This window comes from Diadema setosum, chromosome 17 (genome assembly GCF_964275005.1).
Source record: "Diadema setosum chromosome 17, eeDiaSeto1, whole genome shotgun sequence".
Taxonomy (NCBI): Eukaryota; Metazoa; Echinodermata; class Echinoidea; order Diadematoida; family Diadematidae; genus Diadema; species Diadema setosum.
Genome location: NC_092701.1, coordinates 3,041,876 through 3,068,052, shown reverse-complemented (window position 1 = coordinate 3,068,052; position 26,177 = coordinate 3,041,876). Strand labels below are relative to the sequence as shown.

General features: G+C 36.5%; 2 protein-coding genes across 3 annotated transcripts in view; one reads left to right on the top strand and one right to left on the bottom strand.

Moving 5' to 3' along the window:
• LOC140240894 (golgin subfamily A member 2-like) overlaps positions 1-16,094 on the bottom strand; it is a 29,333-nt gene extending 13,239 nt beyond the window's left edge. Inside the window, exons 1-17 of the mRNA XM_072320672.1 lie at positions 16,023-16,094; positions 14,250-14,498; positions 12,217-12,257; positions 11,262-11,328; positions 10,870-10,932; positions 10,403-10,483; positions 9,347-9,385; positions 8,110-8,266; positions 7,619-7,725; positions 6,954-7,012; positions 6,491-6,551; positions 5,262-5,435; positions 4,442-4,549; positions 3,715-3,802; positions 2,945-3,069; positions 1,118-1,336; positions 285-398 (exon numbers count right to left, since the gene is read on the bottom strand). Coding sequence (XP_072176773.1) covers positions 285-398; positions 1,118-1,336; positions 2,945-3,069; positions 3,715-3,802; positions 4,442-4,549; positions 5,262-5,435; positions 6,491-6,551; positions 6,954-7,012; positions 7,619-7,725; positions 8,110-8,266; positions 9,347-9,385; positions 10,403-10,483; positions 10,870-10,932; positions 11,262-11,328; positions 12,217-12,257; positions 14,250-14,498; positions 16,023-16,070 — 1,800 coding nt within the window. The 5' untranslated portion in view covers positions 16,071-16,094. The remainder of the gene's footprint in view (positions 1-284; positions 399-1,117; positions 1,337-2,944; positions 3,070-3,714; positions 3,803-4,441; positions 4,550-5,261; positions 5,436-6,490; positions 6,552-6,953; positions 7,013-7,618; positions 7,726-8,109; positions 8,267-9,346; positions 9,386-10,402; positions 10,484-10,869; positions 10,933-11,261; positions 11,329-12,216; positions 12,258-14,249; positions 14,499-16,022) is intronic.
• Positions 16,095-24,114: 8,020 nt separating this feature from the next.
• LOC140240378 (uncharacterized) overlaps positions 24,115-26,177 on the top strand; it is a 46,275-nt gene continuing 44,212 nt past the window's right edge. For both annotated transcript variants that reach the window (XM_072320149.1, XM_072320148.1), the window contains exon 1: positions 24,115-24,255. The gene's annotated coding sequence lies outside the window, so the exon portion shown is untranslated. The remainder of the gene's footprint in view (positions 24,256-26,177) is intronic.

Here is a 26,177-nt window from a genome sequence, read left to right as displayed (position 1 = left end):
TCACTACGCATTCTGGGCTATTTTTACATCCGCTCAATTCACGACGTAGAGAGCTAACTGATGCACCGATCATATGGGGGCACCATTTTATTTCTTATACATTGCGTCTCAGCGTACTCTAAAGCTTTTTTTCAGCACGACGCAGGGGAGAGGAGAATGTCTAGCTCAAGCTTCATCTCAAGCGTCCGCGCTGCAAATCTAAAGCTCCCTAATAACAAGCTGTGACCGACACTGACAAATACAATATATGTACCGATATGTACAGTGTCTGGTGTAACACTGACCTTTGACCTTGTGTCCTCCAGCTCACTCTCTTGTTGACCTAGCCTTGACCCCAGTTCACTGGTAACATGCTGCTCAGATTGTAGCTGTGTGGTCAGCTCCATGTTGTCTTGGCTCTATGACAAACACAAATACATAGGTCCATGTTTTCTCAACTCTATGCCAAACACAAACACACAAATACATGTTGTATCAAATATTCATAGCTTTATAATTCCCTATTTGTAAGTTTCCTACTTTACACATGTGTAAAAATGTCTGTTTCTTTTTTTTTTCAATTGGATTGTGAAGTATACATCAGTAGAAACAGAAAGCTGTGACAAAAGCTGAAATGAATATTTCAGGTTACTAATCAGTGTTTTACAAATGTCCTCTATTGTACCTTCATGTAGAAAGACTAAACACACAGACATACACATTTCGGACTACAGTTTGCAGTAACAAACACATAGTAATGCAATTGTTAATATTTCTCCCTTTTTGGAAGTGCTGAAATCTTTTTCTTTGCAATATTGATTGCAAGACAACTTTTAACAAAAATAATTCAATTAAACCAAGGGTGGACAAATGATACAGTATCTCCTGCCCTCTAATTGGTGCAAAAAATTTTCAACCAACTGACCCTCTGACTTCACCAAATGGTCAGAACTGACATAGTTTGAGCATCAATTAACCCTTTGTGAGCTTTGAGTATCAATTGGCACAGAAAACCCCATAGCGTCGTACATTGTACACTGTCCAAAGTCTCTGGCACAGAATAGGTTAAGTGAAGAGCTTGATCAATTGATGTCCATGTAGATATAAACCTGGCCTTGCCTGACATAGCACTACTCACCATCTTGACGAAGGCCGTCTGGAGCTCCTCCAGCTGCACCTTGAGCTCCTTGTTCTGAGCCAAGGCCCGGCTGATGGTGGCCTTATCACTCTGGATTCCTTCCAACAAGGACCCCTTGTCCACTGCCTCCTCCTGGAGCCGACCAAGGTCCCTCCTCAAGGTCTCGGCCTCCTCCTCCTTCTCCTGGTAGAGCTGGCTCAAGTTGGCATTGTCTGTCGCCTGGAGGGTCAAGAGAGATGAAGTTTATTTTTCTCATAGAGCTGTGTATGTGTATAGATAATATCAGATAGATACATACTAGACAGACTTTGTGCATGATAAGTTTGATTGTCATTATCATCAAATCATGATCAGACACCAAAGATAATAGCAATAGCAATTATAATGGTTACAGTAGTAATAGTAGTAGTACTGACTATGATAACAACAATGACAATAACACTAAGCCATGATAATAACAATAATAAAAGCAAGAGTAACAATAATGGTAACAATAACAACAACAGTAAGAAAAATAATAGCCGCAACAGAGAAAACGCACAGTATACTTCACTTCATGTCAAGCACCTTGGAAAGGAAGATATACTGACAGTGCTTTATGTTACTACTCATATTATCATTATGAGAGAACTAGTAGCAGCAGTAGTGATTATAATCAAAAGAACACTCAAAAGTGAGGATAATGACAAGAATGATCAGCAGAAGAACAACCATATTACCCCTAACTGCAAATCTCCTAATACATGTATCTCCTTTTAAGATTTTAGAGTTACTCCATGTATTCAAAATGGTGTCTTTGCTCTTTCTTTAACAAAGTAAATATCATCCATTCTCACAAAAACACACATATATATCTACCCTTTAATGGTCATGTGAAACTCAATCAAGTTTGCCATTCAAAACTTGTGCAACATGGGTTTTACAAAATGTGTATCCTTTTCAAATGGAATTTCCTTCATAGGAATGCGTGATTATTGAAAGCTTCCGGTAATCAGATTTTTTTTTCCAGCACATGGCAAGAACTGACAAAGAATCCATGACTACTTTCACTTTCTCCATTTTAACTTTTGGAAGAAATGATAGATTAGTTGATTGAGTTCTCATTCGGAAACAATGTCTGTACAGACAGGAAGGAATCATCTCCCAACTCACAGAAAAGAGTGAGAGACATTAAAAGGCAGAAAGAGACTTTAAGGACGCAAAAAAGGAATAGACTAACAGACACCTGATCCCGGCTAGAGGTAACAAGACAGCAAATATATTATCATTTACAAAAGCTACATTACTTAGCAGGTGGATAGTATAGAAATGTGTAGAGTTTACGCACGCTATGCAATGCTAAGAAATTTACACCACATGTATTTCATAGAAACATAAAGATATCCTTATTAACTCATCAATTAAGCCCATATTCAATTCAATGTCCTCACACTAAAAGTCATTGCACATAGACTCTTGTAGTCAGTCAGTTCCTAATGCAACAAAACGGTTGTCACATGGAATTGGTGCATTGTTTAGCCCAAGTTAGACTGCCTACTACTGTAAAATCAGAAATATTTGCATGCATTAAACCTTCACGAATTTTGAGAGGAGCCAAGATTTGTGAAAGAAAAATGCATGCAAAAGTTCTTGTCTACACAATACATTGAATGCCAGTAGCCAAATCGCGAAGTTTCCATGCAGTGAAAAAGGCCATTGATTGGCTCCAATATTACCTCATACGTTATCACAACCAAACTTTGTAAGGAGATCTATGGAATACCAATACAATGAATTGGCAACTTATGATGATGCGCATGGGCAAATAAGATCTAAAAGGAGTCATACCAGGTTCTGGTACTGGGTGAGCATGGCCTGTCGTTCCTCTGTGAGGGCTGCTAGTCTTTGTTCCAGACGTATCACCTCCTCTTGACTCACGCTACTCACGCTCACATCATCGCGTATCTGGTCAGCTGTGGTCAGAGAAAACATTACAGTGGTCAGTCAAAAAGGGCCTTTCATGAATCCTCTCTCTTTGTATCAATGCCCTATATGACTGACCATTAGCACATTTCTTATGATGCTTCCTAAATGTGCTTTGTGAAGCCTTGATTTGAAGGGCCAGTGAATATTTACACTACAACGCAAATTTAACCATGGACGACGTCTGAAGAGAACTATGATCGCAAAACTTTCATATTTTTGATAAATGAGAGACAACAATCTATGGTAACTTATGAATTTTCCTCTTCAATAATGCATCTACAGAGGGTGATGTGATATATTACTTTCAAGAATCATATCTCATCCGCAAAGAATTCCCACAAAGTTTCAGAGGTAAATCTACCAATCGGGTATATGGGAATAGAATAAGACCCGATTCAGTACATATTTTTGTACCAGTGTGCTAACTCTCTCAACACATTTTACCATGGCAACTCCCAAACTGAACAGTCTTGTCTACTTTTCATATAACAGAGCAAAAAGTAGTGTCAGTGATAGAAATAGATTAGATACAAGTGGTGAAACAAGTTGCTCATTAATAGCCCAATTTCTGTAAAAAGCAATAAAGACAAAATGATCCACTAAAGTAAAGGAGCTTATTTGTTTACCTTTACCTTGATTTTCTTGCAAGGTGTTGATCTCCTGCTGGAGTTCCTCCTGTCTTGAAATCAACTGAGTTTTCTCAGCTTGTAATGACTCATTCTGCCAAAGAAATGTCAGAATTAATGACAAATACATAAAGGGCAATCAGTATCCAGTATTCCTAATGAAAATCCCTACTATGATTTAAAGGTGAAAAGCTTTAATAGCAAATCAAAACAGAAGGAGAAAGAGAAACTCAAGGTTTCCCATTTCTTTAACCCGATGAAGATGAATCCCGAGGATACTCGGGCAGGTGTCCATGGGAAATGCGTGTTATAGCAAAATCGGTCAATCTTCGACAGGTTAATAGCTACTATCGTCAAAATGATCCATTCTGCCATAGAAAATATGTTATACTGATGATTAATTACCAGTATATCAGCTAGTTTTTATCCCTGAGGAAAATTTATTTGATCATGACATTTAAAAAAAAAAATGAGTCATAGGAGAATAAACATGAAGACTCTTTAATACTGACTGGACTGCCTCATCATCATAAATACTGTTGTAACGATAACCGATACCATCACCATCATTGAACCAAAGAACATCATTTCTCTTACCATCATCAACATTAACACTATCATCACCATCATTACCTACATCATCATTATCATCAAAGTAATCATTATCTGAATTGCCCCCATCACCACTGTCACCTCTAAACACATAAACCTGATTTTTTTTTTTTCATCCTACCTGAGAATTCAGTTGCTGGATGTGCTCTTGCAGTTGTAAGGAATGTTGCTGATATTGCTGATGAAGGTGTTGCCGCTCAGTAGTAAGTTGCTCTACTGACTGGACATACTACAAGGGCAACACAAGAAAGACAACATCAAAACTAAGAAGGTAATATTCAGTTCTATTTGTCTTTCTTCTGAATGGTCCAATGCACCTCAAACTAGACAGTACAGTACAGGGCCCTCCCATTATAACTAACATGGTTTTAACAGATTTTTCTTTTTACAATGAAGTAAAAGTTCAGGTCTTTTACTTTGGTGCAAAGTTCCCTTTGGTTATCAAAAAGAAAAAAAAATCGATATAACAAAAGAAAAGTACCAGTTTCAAGGACTTTGTTATAACAGGAGGCACTCGTATTCTGAAATTTAATATTTTCACAATATACAAATATTCATTATGAGGCAATTGTACATTGTGAATCAAATACTTGTGAGTATGAAGATTAAACTGTTTGCAACAATATAATCTGTATGATGTTATAATACATGTAAGTCTCAAATAAATATTCTCCTTCTCTTACTTTCTCTCTCTCTCTCCTTCTATTTGTTTCTTTCATTCTTTACCACTACACTGTATTTCTCTCACTTGTTAGTACTACAGAAAGATGACCTCTCCCTCCCCCCCCCCCAAAAAAAAAAAAAAATAAATAAAATAAAAATAAAAATGATATGCATGTATTTTAAATGCTGGGATGTAAAAGGTGATGTGTGATTTTTTTTTTCCTTTTATTGTTTTTGTATCACTTTGTTTTGCATCACTCAGCTTTGTCTTGTTTTACCTGAGCCAACTTTTTCTCCAGGTCTGCCTTCTCCTCCTGGATCCGATGGAGAACTGTCTGGGCCTCTTGACCCTGGCCAGACTGGGCAGTTAGCTGCTGGACCTGGAGTTCGGCCAGCTGTAGCCGCTCCTGGAGCTGACCCAATACTTGACCGAGCTGACCATTCTCTGATGACTGGTCAGACGGAAGGGGGAGGGAGAAAGAAAATGAGAAACAGGCATCGATGGTAGCAAATAATTTCTAGCACTTCTGCAACAAACTTTCACAAAATTGGACTGAAGATGTCAACTGCAATCTGCTGAATAATCGGTGCTATATTTTTGTCAGTGAAGGGCAATTTGTTAATAAGTTGCATTTCTGGAACATTTACCCATGATCCCTTGGCATATAGTTCTGAAGTCAGTTTTCCTCTGTTTACGTTTGTGACATACTCAAAAAGCTGCATCACTTCGGTGATCCCTCGCATTTATCCCTAAGTTGAATTATCCTTCGGGTATATGCCAGGTTTAAGTGCGTGCGTGTGTGTCACACACAAAGCGCACTGCTATAGCTTCTGACCATCGAGCATTGAGAATTTAGGGTTTCTGGGACAAACACTGTACTAGGGCTTTCTATAGCTCAGTCGGTAGAGCACCGGGCTAGCATCCGGAGGTCTCGGGTTCGAATCCCGATGGAATCCCATTTTCTTTGCTCAATTTTCCAATAATAAGTTTTAAAATTATGATGCCTAGAATCTGCAATTGTCAAATGTTTAAATAACTGACTTACATTCTACAATGAATAGAGAGGAAGTAAAATACACTGACAGTAAATCAACTAACTGACTGTATAATGTGGAAAAAAAAGTGAAACAATAGAATACCATGATCATCCCACAGAAAATCATCACAACTCAACTGCTGTTTGTACAGATGCATTTCGTATTATATGATCAAAGTCTAAATTTTTCACAGATACAGTTCAGCCAGCAATCAAGTTCCCCCTAGATCACGATCAAGGGCGATCAGTGATCGCATACGCGATCATTGATTGTATGCAATTCGGCATACAATCAATTGATTGCGACATATCGCGTATGCGATCACTGATCGCCCGTGATCGCGATCTAGGGGGAACTTGATCGCTGGCTGAACTGTAGCTCACAGGTATACACTTCTGCCATGTCTGTTATCTATACACACTTTTCTTTATCTTGAGAGATAGGATTTTGATTGGAAATTACAATTTACCTTTGCTCGAAGTTGGTTGGTGAGTTCTGAGTTTTGTTGACTTAATTCATCATTTGATTTCCTGAAAGAAGAGGAAATGAAAAATCAAATATATACTTCGAACACTTATGATCTAAGACCAAATATTAACTGTTATGAGCAACGTTTGATTTATAATAATAATTAGATCAAATTACAACTGTAAGTTCCAACTTACTTAGTGACAAAATTGCAATTACTACAGATTACACACTCAACTTGGAATGATGACCTCAGATTTGTGTTGTACCTTAACAAAATATCACTGCTTGAAAAGAATTTGTTGACTGCTTCAGTGTCAATTAAAAGTGCCATACAATTCACTGAAATGATGTATTCATATCATCGACTGAGAATACTCAGAACAGAGTAAATGTTCAAGCCAATACTTGTTTATTAGATACATCACCAGAAAGATAGAGCTAGACCACAAAGTGTGACATACTTTAATTTGTAGACATCTATTTTCAGTGAATCCTTCTCCTTGTCCAGTTCTTTACTTGTCTGCAGGAAATGAATGAGACAAAAGGGAAAAGATAGACAGAGAAAACAGGACAGGAAGACTTTAAATACAGAAGATCAAAACAATCATTTGAAGTCTGTTCTGTACTATTGCAGATCCATAAAATGATCTGAGGAGAAAGTTCAAGAAATAATCTCAGTTATGGAGTCATATAGACACAAATATATAGTGAGGTTCCTAATTATGGGAAGCTTGTGATAAAGATATTTATATTACTGGGTTTTTCATGGGAGTCAATATCAGTAATACATTAAACTTTTACTGGGAAACAAATAAGAAATCCATGAAATCATATGCCTTTTGTGGAGAAGATAATTACAAGCAAATTCAGCTTTTCTTTCATCTTTACCATCATCATACCTACCGCTTTTGAAAGAACTTAAGTTGTCAACTCTGAAACTTTATATGATTTTCAGTTTATAGTATGCTAACACAATATTGTTGGGATTGTAAAGACCCATAAGTAGATTGATAAATGCCTACATACAGCTTTCTCAACCAACATTTTATTTTCAATAAAAATATAACAACATGACTTAGTCCCACATAATGGATTTCAAGTGGTGTTAACTTAGATGAATGCCTACCTTCTGCAGCTGTAGTGAAGAGTTGGTGGCACTTGCTAATCCCCTCTCAAGCTCGGCCACTCTCTGACGAGACACCTGCAGTCGACTGGCAAGGTTCTCAACTTCATCTGCATCAAAATCAAGGAAAAGAATTGAATGTCTCTTATTCAAATAAATGTCAGTCAAGCTCGTCCTCCTCTCCACACTCTTTAAAAATCTAGCTCATGACCCCACTGCATACAAGCAGGGAGACTATGATTGCATGAGTTCTATGAATTATGATGCCCTGACATCAATCTTTATTTCCAAAGTTTAGAACATTCCGTGTTTTAGTTGAGTTCTAGGAATCCACATAGTATTATAATCATTGCTATTTAATCCAGGCTTGCCATGACTTCAATCTCTACTGATCATACATGTCTACATTCTTTTTTCTATCAAATGCTTGAATGTGGGCTTCCATACAAATATTGCCCAATGAAGCATAAAACTATGAATAGTACAAAGCTAACCAGTTTTCTGTTTGAAGCCAGACTGCAGCTGATTGAGTGCACTCTGCAGGTCAGACTTCTCTGAAACTAGGATTCCGATGGTTTGGATGTGAACCTGTAGCTGCTCCTTGAGGGCACTCTGTTCCTTGTGTGCTCTGCCCGCAAACTCACTTCGCTCCTAGAAGGTGAGAGAAGAAAGAAGGGGGGTGGGGGAGTACGTTACGAGCAAAGAAGCAGCATATTATCAACATGATTACAGTATGCTGATGTACAATGTAGGGCAATTTGTAAATAAGTTGCAATGATTACATTACATTGTACATGTATTATTTCTTGAAAGTGAACTTCAAGTGATTGCCAGAGGCAAAGGAAGGTCTGGCATTTCATCAATATAACATGTGGTGTGGAATTGGACGTATTCTCACATCAAATTAGCATGAGGCCTATAGGGGAAAAAAAAGGTGCCAGTTCAATACTTTACCAGTTAGGAACTCTTTAAAGGACAAGTCCACCTTCATATACATGTGGATTGAGTGAATGCAGCAATATTTGTTAAACACATCAGTGCAAGTTTGGGGAAAATCAGACATTCCCTTCAAAAGTTATGAATTTTTAAAGTATCTGCACAGTCACTGCTGGATGAGAAGACTACTACAGTGTATGATGTCACATGCGTACAACAATATAAGGAAAATATAAAGAGAATTTCACAAAATTTTACTTTTTGAAAAAAGTGCGCATTTCCTTGACTCGTGTCTGACGTATGTTAAGGGTAATATTATTCCCCCTTGCCTTCTGAAAGATGGAAGTCAAGTGTTCTTTTATTATGCAAGAAAAGTGAAAATATCTTGAATTTTCTTTATATTTTCTTTATATCGTTGTACACATATGACATCACAAGCTGTAGTAGTCTTATCATCCAGCAGTGACTAAGCAGAAACTTTAAAAATTCATAACTTTCAAATGGATTGTCCGATTTTCCTCAAACTGTTGCTGATGTGTTCTATTAATATTGCTGCATTCACTCAATCCACATGTCTATGAAGGTGAACTTGTCCTTTAAATGAAGAAATAACATTTATCATACTGAGTGAATGTACATGTCTTCCTGTACAAAAATTCCAGTTATTTGATTACAGTGATCTCTCAGTTACCATATCAATGTCATAAGAAAAAGAGGAAACTTTATCATGACACTAAATTTGATGTTTCAGTGTTCAGATCACTGAAACAGAATTTGTCTTCATAATGTACATACCTTTTCGATGCTTTCTTGCAACCTCTTGCACTGCTGTTTCTATGAATTGTAAAAGAAAGATATAGAGTATAGAGTGTGTGTGGGGATATATATGGCATTAACAGTTGAAGATAATCAAAATCATTACCAATTATTCTCACTGATGTAAGTATTGTTCACTCACAATATAGACTGACTACCGATTCATGATCGATTAATTCTATCAAAACTATTTTGGCATCATATGCAAAGTTTGTTTATTCAGGCAATGCTACTGCTACAGAGAACAAAATACAACTTAAAGACAGAATGGACTGAATGAAGTAAAGCATAGAGCCCTATGATATTGACTTGTACAGGAACACATTTCCGGCTAATTATGCTCTCCTTTGTAACTCTGAAACCAAAAGAATCCCATTTCTCCCCATGACCTTTCTCGGGTCATGTTTGGCAAGTGGTGGTCTAGTAGTGATTCCCAATCATTATTTGCTAGAATATGGTTGTGTGTTTCTAATCTGAATAGTTTGACCTCTGAAGCATATTGGGCTGGGCAGCACTTAGCTATGACCTTCATTTTCTTCCACAAACAAATTCTTTGATATAATGTGTATGGTGCATGCACAAACACATTCACTCCTGCATGCATGTATATGAAGAACTGTGAGTTTGGTTGACAGGTCATGGCATTTGCCACACAGCTGGTGTAAGGAATGTTATTCACAGTGGCCAGCAGGGAGAGGCAGTTAAGTGTTTGCACCAAGTGTCACTTTACACACAACTAGGTACGTGTTTCAGAAATATGATTACAAGTCAGAAAACTGCCATGAATATGTGTATTATGCAAATTAATGTATGCACAATTCGTTCAAGGAAACCCACATAGTGGACACTTCTAGAGATCGCACACGTGGCGCTCAAGGGAATAAAGTCATGTTTTGTTTTTTCCTCTTCGATGATTGGTGGTGTCGTGGCTTTATTATTGTTGAGTGTCAGAGAAATGATACACGTGTGGTTGATCATGTTCATCTCATCTTTGAGGTCGTAATAAAATGTTTGCATTTTGAAATAAAAAATTACCAGTTGCTCTGCCTCCAGCATCAGTCTTCTGTTAGTCTGTGTCTGATGGTCCACCTCAGCAGCAAGCTCCTGGTTTCGAATCTTTTCCCAGGGGAACAAAAAATAAAAGAAGATTATTACATCTGTCATGGCTTAAGATAAATCTCTCCAAGGAAGAGCAGTGCCATATAATGGAAAATCCCCCAGTCCTACTCCAGTCTTAGATATTCTATCATTAGAGAGCTTTCAAGTCTTTACTAAAAACACAAGTGTCATATGAGGTGTCTTTTAGTCAATCATTACATTCTGTAAAATGTTATTTGCTTTTGCTTTCTTTTTTTCAATGTAATCAGAGCTTTTATCTGTCTACAGCTACATTGGAAGTAAAATTGAATACATTTGCAAAGATGCTACTGAAAAGAGGTGAAGAAAAGAAGCTGACAGAAGATGAAGACTTTAAAGAGAAGAAAAACTGGAAATGAACTCACCTCTAGGTCTGACATGCCATTGCTACCATTGGACGTGCTTGGCTCACCGTTAACAAGGGAAGTCTAGATGAATGAGACAGAGAGCTTTATTGCAGCAAACTTGGACAACGATATAATGAAAATGTAAAGAAAATTCAACAATTCTTTTATTTCTTTTTTAAATGAAAAGCAGACATTCCCTCCAGATGACATTCCTACAACTGGGAGGGCTTATGAAGGAGAGCTACACTGTACTATTTTTTACGTCTACTCCTGATTCCTTGTGCTCAAGAAGTTTTTGACTGATGATATCTTACAATGGATCAGTGAGATAAGACTACACGGAGTGGGTAGGCTACATAGCTTAAAATGTGATCATCTTGAACCTGTAAATACACGACCGGAAGTATTACCTCTGACATGAGCCCATTTAGTTGTCTGGACAGCTGTCGAAGACTCTCTGCAGATGATAGAGGTTTGCTGTGTGTCACAAAGAAACATGCAATCAGTTTTGTTAACACTAATGGCACTTCCCCTGTGTGATTTCTCCATGAAAACCTTTCACTAGAGCAAAAGCTGACTAAATTATTCCATCACAATGTCTCTGAACAACTTAACCCGTCGAGGATGGACTGATTTTGCTACAACATGCATTTCCCATAGACACTTGCCCGAGTATACTCTGGACTCGTCCTCAACAGGTTAATATCTGTATCTGATATTGGTACAATTCTGTAAGTAGTTCTTCCTCAATCTTCAAGCTGCACACATACAATATTTACTACAAAGGTATAGGGTTGCATCAGATGACAGCAATACAGAATGCAAATTAGCACAGAGTCATGTGATTTTCCAACATACTAAAAACCCTGAAATTGGAACCTTGATTGGTGTGGAGTTTCAGAACATGCATGACTGAATTGTACATTCAAGCATTTTTAATTTCTTGTGGGAACCTACAAAGATCACTTTTTTATGTTAATACATGTAGAGAACGGCAAATGGAAAAACTAAATTTAGAAACTGTACTTTTAACAGAACATTGTTGGCATGAAAATATTTTTACACTCTTTTAAATACCACATGTATGCAGTCTTTGGAAATATTCAGACAATTCCATTAAAAATCACTGTACCATACGTAGTACAGCTGATGCTATCATGCGTGACTAAACAAGAGTGATACAAATCATACAACTGATTTACACTATAATCTTTGTAGAAGTACCATAATAGTAACTATCCTGTATCCCACACACACACACACACACACACACACAAACACACACACACACACACAAGTATTATGTGAAAGAATACAGGTGCACATTATGCATGGCCATTTCATAGGGCTTTGTCACACACTTACTCTGAATGGTGATGGCTGCTAGCATTCTGACTTGTGTCATTCTGTAATAAGTGATAAAAGGGAGACAACTGAGTGCTTTATTACAGAAACATTTTGCCATAATTTATGGCAAAATGATGTCTTTTTCCTTCTTTTTGTCGCAGATGAAATCATCTTGTTCAAATGTCACATGAAAACATCTCTTTTTGTCCATTCTTTTACAAAATACTTTAAAGGTAGGGAATCCCATTTGCATGCCTTAAATGAAGAGCTGTGTAAATACAGTGGTATGTTGAAGAGAGTATCATTTTAGAAACTACCATAAAGTATTGAAAGCTGAAGGTAACAATTAGTACATTTTTATTGACCGTTAGATTTTGAATTGAATTTTTTTCGGGGCTCACCGGAAATTCCAGTACATTACTAGGCTACCTTTGCAGACCCATGCACTGCATGTGTGTCCATCATGTATATTTTGTGAAGAAAGTTCATCAAAACTTACAAACATTTCTTTATACATTCTTGCCACACACTCTATATGTTATTACATCTGCTCTTATACTTTTAGATTTGTGTTTATGGATAAAAAATACAGAAGACTGCAACAAAAAGGCTTAAGTGTGGCTGACACACAGAACTACTGAGTAGTTGAGTTTTGTGCATTATTCAAATTGTAGATAACTGTTGACTTCAAAATTTCTCAGCAGTGGCCTAAACAAGTCCCCTGAGGTTCATATGTAATGTTTTGCTGCATTTTGGGAGGTCTGTAAAAGGTATCCCCTACCTTTAACAATCTTTGAATCATTGTAGGGACACAATATGCAATTTCTATGAAAAGTTGGCTCTATTTCCTATAGCAAGAGCATGATATTGGGCGGGGGGGGGGGGGGGAGGGGGGGACAGGGTCAGTATGCATTATACACCTATGTACCATTTAATGTCACAGTCACATTCTAGGTGCTCTGTGGTATTCAAATTTCTCTAAAATCCACTCTAAATACATGCACTATGAAATATCAGGATATCTGACATTTGAGAACCCAACACTGTAAACTGGTTCTCCAAAATAATGTTAAATGACATCTGACACGTGCCATACTTCTACTTCTAGTACATCTGTATACAACAGAAGAGGGCATCTGAAGTTTGAGGTCTTTGAGCACAGACTACAGTGCAGGTAAACTAATTTGGAAATGTTCATTTGTGACCCTGCATCACAAAACCAACAAAAAGTTGCCAGACGTGGATTTTATGTCAAGGGCAGATTTTGAAAGAGCAGGTACCGTACTTAAAAGCTTCAAAAGGACATAACTCTACGGACTCTCATAGCCTATCTAAATACACACTCTGGAAAAGTATGTACTGAGGGGAAAAAAAAAAGGCTTTGAAGTATAGGGTCTATTCAAGCACTTTGATCTTGCCAAGCCATGCTCTGTGTAATGAATGGAACAAAAAGCAGGATGTGAAACTCCATAGCAACAACAACAAAAGGATTATCAGATTAAGCTTCAGGGAGCAGGCTCTGCTAACACACTCTATTCATCACTATTCATCACATTCACCAACTTTCAAAGCAGTAGCACCATCCTTTCAATAGTTATCAGGGTTGAAAGTTAAAGGGATATGTATAGTGTTGGTTGAGGTAGAGCTTCAGGGTTCCAACTTTTTTTGAGAGAGAGAGAGAGATGAGAAGCCTCTTCTGAGAAATAAAAGAGCATACAATTCTAAGAGGAATTCAAAGTCTATTGATGAAAATTAGTTTTGCAATGGCTGACATATATCCAGAAACAAAGAGGTTCTAATAAAAGGTGGGACTCACCTTTTATTAGAACCACTTTGTTTCACTTTGTGTTTGATATCTCAGCCATTTCAAAACCGATTTTAATCAATAAACTTTGAATTCCTTTTAGAATCGTATGCTCTTTAATATTTCACACGTGGTCTCTAATTATCTTGCAAAAAGTTAAAATCTGAATCCCCTATCTCAACAAAAACTATACCATCCCCTTAACATGAAATGTTGCCTGGGGAAAGATGTGAATTCATGTCCTTACTGGTGGACTAGAGATGAAACTAGAACTCGCCGCCACTTCATCACGCTTTGCCTCCAGACGGTGATCTTCTAGTTGGCCAGTCTGTGGAGGTGGTTCAGTCCTGGTCTGACGAGCATTTGGAGCTGGACTCTCTGGTCTGCTCCCACCAGCACTAGACTTGGACTTGGCCTTGGAAGCAGTTTTAGCACTCTTTGCTGATGGACCCCCTGGTGTGTTTGATGGGGTTCGCTTTTGCTGGAACTTCTGCAGCTGTTAAATCAAGCAATGTTAAAGTACTCATTACCTAATGCAGAAACCCCAGTTGATGTACACTCTTCATCAAATATTTGGGAGTTAAGAAAAATTACATTTTCATCACATATTTTTACTATTTTATGGCACACACATGACAACTTTCACCTCTTATAGAAACTCACTTTTCATTCTTTCTTCTTGCTTGTTCAAAAGGATTCAAAAGGAGAAAATTGCTTACTGAAGGGTGCTAATGTGGAAATATACACATGAATTGTTAAGATTTCAGTACAAATAATCACTTAGAAATAACATTTTTCTCAAAACATCTGTGTATTTCATTGTTAGAATGACTTCAAAAAACAAAATTATCAATCATGACAATGATAAGATTTGAACCAGCAGTCAAACTACATTGCAGTCATTGTATACTGTGATTTACAATTTAGAATTATATGCACACTATATAACAAATTAATACAGAACTTACTCACATGGGATTTGAGACTCTTAGTAACATCAGGTGCAATGCTAACTTGACCTCCGATCACCATTTGATTCTGGCTGCACTCAGGCTTGTTTACACAGTGTCAATATGCATATTCAAGGCACGAAATTAAACAACCATTTGATTTATTCTACTATGATGTTCTATGTAACAAGTCTTCCCTTTCCACAGACATATATGCGATTGTCATTTAAATCCAACAAGTGACCACGTAAATTCTGACAGCTGATGACATGCACATGTAAAACTAAAAATGTTATGTTTAGTTTTAGGCCTAAACACATTACTCCTTATAATCGTGATAATCCATGTCCATGTCCTTTTAAAGATTTTTTTTTCATGTTTTAGTTGTGTTGTACCTAATCTACGTAGACGTTTACATGACACTACATTATAACAGCTTTTATTTTAATTTGCAAATAAATTTATGTGGTCACAATTTCAGTGGTGCATGGTGGTGGACAGGTAAACTAAAATTATACCCAGTCTAGAAAGTTTTTACTTAAGTATTATTACTATTAAGTAAAGAGTTTGACTGAGGCGATAGTACAGACTCAACACTAAACATGCGTGCTAAAGTAAAATTCAAAATCTCCACGCTCGCCTTGAAGTTGTAATGATAGACAGACTGGAAGCTGTACAAAACAGAGTGGTGTGATTTTCTAAGGGGGACCGTTATTTATAGAAATATTAGTAGTGCTAGCATCACCGTACACACACAGTCATCTAGTCACTCATCACTGACATAATTTACAGCAGGCGTAGGCCTAGGCCTACCCTTCTTCTGAGCTGAACATAATTGTCATGGCATCATATCATTAGCATCAACACAAAATACGCAGAGGCGAGGGTGTGGGACTAGGCAATCTATTCCAAAGGTAACGAGCGGAAATGGAAACGTAACAGGATGTCATTATCGCTGCGGTTTGTACTAAAGCGAGCATACTAAAAAGTTGCAGGGAGAGAGGAAACATGGTAATATGTTATAACATACAGACTAATCTTCGAAATGTAATGATGTAAGTCAAAATTACCTTTTTCCTCGCAGCTGCGAGTTTTTCTTCGCGAGAAATATCCGCCATCTTCCCGACGTACGTTTTCGCCGTGTATTTGCTGCATTGCCTGTGAAACTGAAAATAAATACGCAGTTAGATGCATCATGCGCGTATAACGTAGCACTACGAAGGATGACGGTCGAATTCGTTCATTTCTGGTAGCCTAGGAGGCCTTGCCAGACACGTATGCAGAGAAAAGCTGGCAATGTACTGAGTGTTTTTTTCCGTGCACAAGTCACCATCCCAACTCGCCTCGGTTGGCCCCATCCGATATCCCACGCAACATATTGGTGACTCATGACTTTTTTTTTTTTAATTTGGACAAAATGGTACACAGATATTATGTCAAAATAACTTATTTCCATCTTTCTAAGGAAAAGCTTACATCCCAAACGTGCTCATCTTCACGTCGATGTTGTTCATGAGTTCAAGACAGTTCAAGACTGTGTACAAAAAATAAATAGAATGATTACACTCAAAACTTTTGGAAGTGTGTATACCCTCGGCATGAGGGGTTGGTGACTGTTTAATCATACAGGGAGGTGGAACTCTTCCTTCCTCCCTTGTTTAATGAAACATCTTCTTCTTCTTCTTCTTCTTCTTCTTCTTCTTCTTCTTCTTCTTCTTCTTTTTTGTCTTGTTCCTAAATGTCCCGTGCAGAATGATCAAAATGATACCTACATGTAAGGCCTAATGACCAAACGATTACAAACTAGGCCTAGGGCCTACTAGTAATCAAAGTAGATGCGACCTCAAAACTATGTGTGTATATGAAAGCTTGAATATATATGCAACTAAATTCGTGCAATCTAATTTGACAAGCAGGAAGACATATACCGGCAGAAAATAACATAGAATAACTTCTTATCGTTCAGTACCCGTTTTCTTTCTTTCATCAGTGTCAAATAACTTTCTCTTTGGCCTAAATTTTCTTTTACTCCGTCTTGAAAAAAAATTGACACTCTGATTGTCATAGTAAAATTTAACAGGATAAAGCCAGATTGTTTTCAAATATGACTTGAGTTTACTGCGTGGCAATCGCAAGAAATGATCATGTAATAGTATTGATAGACTGTACACATTCTTCTGGTAGAATTACACTTGTTATCAGGTATTGTAAATAAAAGAAACATTCACACCTCCATCCCAAACACACACGTACGCAATATACACACACTCTGATTAACCTTTTATACAAACCACGAGACAAAAGTGAGGAAAACCTTCATTTTCTACAGTTATCACTATCTTATTTTGTCGTTGTTTTGTTCATAGAATATATCATTTTATACAATAAAGTTCAAAGTTCAAATTCATTTTCATTTTCCCATCAAATAAATAGTGAAAATTATGTACAATGTATACCTGATGAGCAGAACATTTTTTAAATTGCAAAAGCTTATTTACAAAATACATGTGACAATGAGTAACAAAATGAAGAAAACTAAATTGTATTCTTATATATACATGTATATACATATATGCCTAGTATACAAATTAAATAAGGATAGAGAGAGAGAGAGAGTTTAAATGCAAAAACCGATAATTTTATCAAGTATAAATGTTTGAAATTGTGATAAGCTGCTGAAAAAGCAAACAAAATAAATGAAACGTATATATTGTGATAATCAAGGAAAACATTTTCAAGAATATTATTACTCTTAAATCAAAATACACTCATACATGACTCAAGTACTCTCACTCTATTACTTTCTCTCTTTTATGCTGTATGAGTGATTTTTCATGCCCTTTGAACACTTGGACTATCATAAATACCCTTATCATCATTTATAATAACAATAATAATGATAATAATGATAATGATAATAATAATAATAATAATAATAATAATAATAATAATATCATTAATCTTTTCATTATTATTATTATCCGTGTAACAATACAAGCGATAGGCCTATACATCAATATCAGTGAAAATGCTAAACTAATTAATTTGTCTCTATTGATGATGAACTTAATTTAAAAAGAATGACGTTTATCTGCTTTTGCATTTAAACTTTCCATACTAAAGAGAGATTTTCCACGAGTGTTGACCTTGGTGTTGCAAATTACGTCTTCGTGATAATAATACATTATCAAAACATGCAAATTGAAAGTCTAAGTATTCTTGATATGTAACACATGATGGCGCTGTCCAAGATTGCAAACGACTACAGTGTCCCATTTTTCGCGTGATGCTGCATTGTGCATGTGTGATGAGGTAAAAAATGAATGTGATCAATGCAGAGTATAATTATCATACTTTTTTCCATATTCAAAATATAAATTTAAAAGACGTACTAACGTATAATTACACGGATGTTACATTGAGAAATCTAATTCTGGTGCCTCAAGAAAGGAAATTACTCTTTTTTGCTGGGTGGGGGTTTGAAGATTTCACGATGTAAAGCTTTCGCCTGAATACACACAATTTGGGCTGAACAAATTATTTATCTTTTATAGAATCTTGTATTTGCTATTTCTTTCTTCCTGCTTCAATCACTTTTGTCTATACTTTCTTTAATTTCATGTCGAACCTTCTGAACCAAACTACTGAAACTGTTCGACGCTATAAGCAGAATTAAAATGAAAGCCCCCCCCCCCCATCTTGTATTATTCTATACATCAAACGTATTCATCTCACATACATCATAATATTTGAAACAAAGCACTTTGAAAAACATGCAAATGAAATATCGTGACTCAGACCGTCATATCATTCATATCAGGAAAACGGGTGTCTTACACCTTAATTTATTTACTGAAACACTTGCAGCTCATATGATTATTTCTTGCAATAAAATTTTCCTTGCTCTGATATTCCCCTTTGCTATTACAAAGATAAAAAAATAAAATGAAAGTTTAGTGTCAACCTGGCTCTCTATAATGCAGTTGGCTCGGGTCATGACTGTAAAAACAGACAGACAGACAAACAAACAAACAAACAAAAATCGTGGTTGCATGGACTCAGCAGAGCCCAAAGCCTTCTGTTGAGGGAATGGCAGTGGGTAACGCATTCAGGGACTGTCGATATACGGCTTATTCTATATACAATCGCGGTGCATCGATATACGTAATACCGTTGAAGTACACAATAATTTTTACATATCCCCGCAGCGTTTTTACAATTCCCGGCAAAATTGAACGTTTTTACATTTCTCAGCGAGACGTTTTTGAATCCCGTTGATGCAATTGGCTCGGGTCATGACTGTAAAAACAGACAGACAGAAAACAAACAAACAAAAATCGTGGTTGCATGGACTCAGCAGAGCCCAAAGCCTTCTGTTGAGGGAACGGCAGTGGGTAACGCATTCAGGGACTGTCGATATACGGCTTATTCTATATACAATCGCGGTGCATCGATATACGTAATACCGTTGAAGACTTGAAGTACATAATTTTTACAATATCCCCGCAGCGTTTTTACAATTCCCGGCAAAATTGAACGTTTTTACATTTCTCAGCGAGACGTTTTAGAATCCCGTTGATGCAATTTCCCAGATTTTTACATTTCCCGTCGAGACGTTTTTACAATTCTCGGCGTTTTTACAAATCCCGGCGAGACGTTTTTACAAATCCCGGAGTTTTTACAAATCCCGGCGTTTTCACAACACCCGGCTCCACAGGCCGTTCAATCTGCAGTTAAAGGCGTGTATATTGTAACAACCTCTGTCATGATGAGTCAACTGAAGGACATGGGTTGATTGGAAGGGTGTGAAATATCACGAAATATCGATAAGAGTGAATACATAAATGGACTTGCCATCAGGGAGTATAACTCATTCTGAATCAATAATACAAGGCCATAATCAAATGCTTTTTCAAAGAAATAATGGATTGTGTGTACCAATACGAGGACTCGAGATTGCACCCGGACAGACATGAATGCAAAGTTAGAAGTATAGTGAGATAACTTAAGAGACTAAACGAATAAGTATAGATAAACAAAACATTATTATGCACATCGACATACATATAGGATCCTACCATGCATGAACTAAATTGAATGATAGTTAATCACTATAGTCAATATTGAATAAACGATAAAATAATAATAATAATAATAATAATAATAATAATAATAATAATAATAATAATAATAATAATAATAATAATAATAATAATAATAATAATAATAATAATAATCAGTTCTTAGAACGCATAATACCATTAGATAGTTAATGGAAACAAAATCTATCACATTTTTCTCTATTCAAACATGAAATTAACAATTATATCGAAAAGGTGAGTTTTTAACACAGACTTGAATTTATCAAAATCTGTATAATTATGCATCTAATCTCATACTGAGAGGGAGATTATTCCAATAATGATGTTGCCATTTTTTCCAAAAGCCCTATCACCAAATGTCTTAGATTTGACACTTATTTCAGAGAGGAGATTTTGTGATTTTTAGCGCAGATTACAACCAGGATGATATGGCTTGATGAGATAAATAGATGACCAAATGGATATGTGCATAAACAAATGACAAATATTGATGGGTCATCCGGCATTTTATATAGACAGATGTATAAAATGACCAAAGTCATATTATCATAATGACACGAAACTATAATTGGGTATTTAGATACAACAACCAAGATGTAATCTGGAAAGGAGATAGTTTACAATAATCGTCAGCCGCCTCAGTCTCATGGTGAGATTTCATGCTACATCTTCATATAGAATTATTGTATTAAATTTTTCAAATGTTTGCATGGTAATAACAATATTTCCTGCATGTATATAGGCCTACCTCAAACGTTTTTTCAGGAAAATTTAATATATTGGGGGAAACATAACTTCCGCGGGAATGTCAAGAGTGTGTTGTACGTACACCTCGATCTGTATTATATCCTTTTCCCGTCGCGCCATAGGGCCCACATAATAACAATGCTAACTAAATCTCATAAGACATCGGATTGATTATGATAATCAACTTCCATAGTTGAAGGCTGCAACGACTATAATATTTATACTTAAAATTGAATAATAAACATCAACAACAACATCTCGCGGTCATCGATGGTTGTAACAGCATGGACCTACTAGTATAGGTCCATGGTAACAGCATAGACCTTGAAGGGATTTTCTCGGTACTTCCTCTGCACAATATGAGAGGGAATATTATTTTGCTCACTCGTGACTACCCGTGATGTCATCCTGGCCAGACGGGATGAGTATAAAATTCCAGTGATGGAAACGATGCGTAATTTCACGCAAATCAGTATAGAAAAAAAAAAGGGAAAGTGACACAAAATTTCTGCTCCTTCTCTTCGCCTGCCTGTGCGATACAGCTCATGGTGGTTGTCAACCTTTAGACAGTATATTATTCAAAATAAAGACTTCACAGCAGTTCAAAGAATAAAGAAAAAAAAAAGAATCATCTGGAATCATCTGGAATCACCACAATCTTTATATCATGTATTGACAATTCCTGTTGTATTTTATGTTGAAATGCAAATGAACACGATGAATGAATGAATGAATAAATAAATAAATAAATATTAAGTAAATAATAATAATAATAATAATAATAATAATAATAATAATAATAATAATAATAATAATAATAATAATGATAATAATAATAATAATAATGATAATAATAATAATGATAATAATAATAATAATGATAATAATAAAAATAATAATAATGATAATAATAACAATAATAATAATGATAATAATAATGATAATAATAATAATGATAATAATAATTGTTATTATTATTATTATTATTATTATTATTATTATTATAGTAATAATGATAATAATAATAATAATAATAATAATAATAATAATAATAATAATAATAATAATAATAATAATAACTTTGCCTTTACATAATGTGATTGCATGAGCAGTGTCTGGGATGTTTTCAAAGTAATTAAAAAAAAATCACATTTCACATTAAATTTTATTAGAAGATTATTGCATCTCCCTTCCTGTGGATGTGTGATCATTAAATACCAGCTAACTGCATATAGGATTGTTTACATCTATCCACAGTGTAACTGTTGAGTAAAGAGTTTATATCGAGGAGTTATTACAATGTTATGCAGAAAACGCCTTGGTTATAAAGTTGCCACATTGTCCAGCACAAACACCAAACATCAAAATCTAAGAACACGCAGGAATCCTCCAACGAGCACAATGTGACTTTTTTTTTTTGGTCTGTTTACTTTAGTTTATCACTGCCGTTGAATATCTAATAGCAGAACAGAGTGATGAATAAACTTACGTTTGAGATGTACAGCACGTGTTGTGCAGCAAAAGTATATCATCACTAAAATTGAAGTTTATCAAACAACTATACAATGGAAGCATCGAAAGAAGTAACGGCACAATAGGCCTATACTTAAAATATTATGACAATGCATTTTTGCAAGGGCAAGAGGTATATGGACATTTATAGGGCAAATGAGCATCAGACATAAAATAGACAACTGTATAACTGTGGGTCGCGAAATGTAGTATTAGACTGTCTCAAGCGGGACGATTTCGCGACAAATATCGAGCCGTCCATCCAATGTCTGATATACAAACTTTCCTTATAGTGTCATGAAATGTTCACATTTAGATTTATTCCATTTATAGAATGATTTCAGCAGCAATCCTTTCTTTTGAATCATTATAACCAGGGAGGTGGACCTCCCTGTTATAACCCAATATAAAAAAGCATTTCACTTCTTTAAAGAGTAAATCCATCCCAAAAATAAATAAACTCCAAAATAAGGAGAAAATAAAATCTCAACAGAACGTTCCAAATAAGACAAACTTCGGATGAGAAATGAAAGGAAGATATATTAAATTACATTTTGAAATTTCACACTTTCGGAAAACATTTTCTTGACCAGTCCTATATATATGAATAAACAAAATTATGAGAGAGTTGATGATGTCATGCCCTCACAATTTTTCCCGTAAGGCCTATATGTTGTGTATGAAATTCGGACAAAATATTATCTTCAGCTAACAGAGGTAAGAGCATATTCCCATACCAAAATATGTCAGAACAAGTTTGTTTTTTGTTTTAAATTGATTTTTGGGTAGTTTTAAGACAAGTGGTAGTGTTATTATCTCACAGCTGAAATATGAAAATTTTGTCGTCATCTGTATAATGATATGATGAGAAACTTCGAGAGCATGACATACATCATCAACTTGCTGATTTCAATATTCGTAGCGACTGGTCAAGAAAACAAGGTGTTTTCCGAAAAATTGTGAAATTTCAGATTGTCATAACTTCCTTATTTCCTAGTATCCGATTTTGATCACTTTGCACTGTTCTGCGGGGAATTTTATTCTCTTTCTTGTGAAATTGATAAAATTTTGGAGTGGATTACTTCTTTACGAAGTCAGACTGATGCCCGGGTAAATAACAGCTCCATGATAGCGAGGTTATTTATCTAAAGGCAAGGGTTTTAATATCCATGCATTGGTTGGTTCGCATTCGTTGGAAGAGACACTTTTGACAGTCACTTTCTGTAATAGGAGTTAGGTCAGCTCGCTTTTTCGTGAGATCTTAATTGATGACTAACCATCTCAGTTTTAGTCTGTCTCCTTTCATTTGGATCTAGCATGAGCAACATGCCTTACTAGGTCGCGGAAGAAACATTAACCAATTCAACTGAGCTCAGCGATCGGGAGTATGTCAGTATATGGGTGGTCAGCAGCACGACACAACTCCTTGGAACTATTATACAACGTTACCTTGTAGGAAACAGGTGTTTTCAAGCCCTTCCCAACTTGTGTATCACCCCCCCCCCTTTTTTTTTTAGGGCATGCTAACTTACAAAGAATATGTTCATGCGTTACATTATATCCCATTAGTAAATCGCTAAAAAGGCGTTCTTCAGCTCAGCTCTTTCAATCGGCCCAGGGGCCCACCCCAGCCCAGGGGCCTTGGAAAGTGCGAGCTGATGAGATTGGGCCTCACCGCACTGCGCTTTGTGCACAACTTGCCTCCCAACTCGTTCAATTCCGACGTCATCCGCAGCCATACCGATCCTTACCGAAAATACGAAATCCGAGGGGCCGAGGAGCCGACTCGCACCGCCATTATCAAGAGTTGAGTCTTTCTTGAGGGAGATCGATCTCTCAAATGACATTATTATCCATCTGAATTGACAACATCCGTCTGCTATAAGGGTGACGCAGGTCATCATACCTTTCTCCATTTATTTTTCCTGCAGAACGAGCAAGGGTAAGTGTTATATTTGCTAAGTTTGCTAGATAATCGAGGGAAAACAGATAAGTTCTTATTCACAAATTTATGTTTTGCCTGGTACAAAACACTGCGCTTACTCTTATGCGACTGACATCTACCGGTTACGCACAAAATGTACGCCGTTGGATCTGCGATTTGCTGTCTTACTCGGTGTAGAATGTTTCATGTAATGAAGTCCTGTTGTCGTGAAGATTTTGGAGATTGATATTCCTCACGATGTGATTTTAAAGTAATAATGATACTGGCTAACTAACGGATTGATAGCGGTATCTTCACATGAAACGTAACAATACATGTAGGAATCGTAGGAGAAAAAGGAAGCCACCAAACAAACTGCGGTACCTAGTTCTACGATTCATATGAAACTTCAGTTTAGGCCTACCTACGCTACGCTACGAACGTACGTAAGCTTTCGTATGTGGGGAATTTTGTGTCTTCTCGAATCGACTGTAGGGGGTTTACAGTAATTTTACAGTGTACACACTGCATTTTCGTGTCTTCTACGGACAGTATCTACCATGTCGACCGAATCGAATGTCCTTGACAACTCGACTCTTCAAGATTCAAGCTCTCGCATAAAAATTGGGCAATCGTGCACTTCAGCTAGGCGACTGAGTAATTTAAATTGTGGCCTCATTCCCTGTGTGCCAAGGTGATATTGATATCCCATCTCACATCTGTGTAGATGCGCTACCAGCAGTCGCGCACAGATCAAATGTTATGATAAACCAAATTTCAGACAGCTTTTTTACATTCAAACAAGTTTGACATGACATGACGCATTATAAATAATATCATTATGCAGCAATATTTGGGGTAAATTTCTCACAGTGTGCAATCAAAATACAGTAACTAGATCTCTAGGTTATAATGAAGAAATTTTATCCATATCGCAACATTGCCGTTCGCTAGCTGTAACAGTGTAAGTCGCCATTTTGAATCTGTTAGCCAATCACATGCGAGGTAGGGTAACATCCCCAGTATTCGGTCACTTAAGCTTTTTTACAATATTTTTCAAACTGAAATAATACATACATAGGCCTATATCATATCTGCAGCAATGTATGGTTGAGGGGTCTAGATATCGCGCACGAAAATTTGAAATGCTCTTATAATAGAAGTTATTCCATAAACGTACCTGAATTTCTCAATGAATATCACGAAAATGCAGAAAAATCACCTCCCAGAATCTCCTGATGATACGATGACGGAGTAGTGCGCTGTCGCCGTTTGTATGTCGGACTTTTTTTTATGCGTTCACCTTCGGGGGGTATGTAAAGATCGCGCAGCTGCCCTATGTAGTTTCATGCGTGAAAGTGTCTGCCCCTCTCAGCGGCTGTAGCGTGCTTCGGCTTTCGTAGAATATTATCAACGATCGATCGAACAAATTACGAATTCTATCGGCTACGATCATACGAACGAGACAAGCGAGACGACACGTCTAGGCTACAACATCCTTAAAAAAAGATTTTAAGCTAAGGTAGGTAAATTATAAGGTAAAAAATTGGAAATTTAGTGAAAAATTTGTTCCAAAAAATTGGAAATTTGGTGCAAAATTTGTTTGAAATCAAATTTCTTACCTGCTTTCTTCTCATGTTTAGCGGTTGTCAGGTATTTTTATTCCATGGGCGTATCGGCAAATTTTGCGCTTAGTCCTACGCGTAATATTGCTTGCTATACGCAGTTACGCTATGCGCGATCATTACGTCCCTGCGCGAGACCTAGTACCCTTACTATATGTGAAATATATCAAATTTCTGTAATCTCAATTTTCATTTTGTTAAATATCACACAGAATTTTGCGAAATCCCAAAATGGTCTATATCACCTTGAAAATTCCCCAGCATACGGTCACCGTGACCAGTATTCGGTCACGCGATATGCGCATTCAAAGTCAA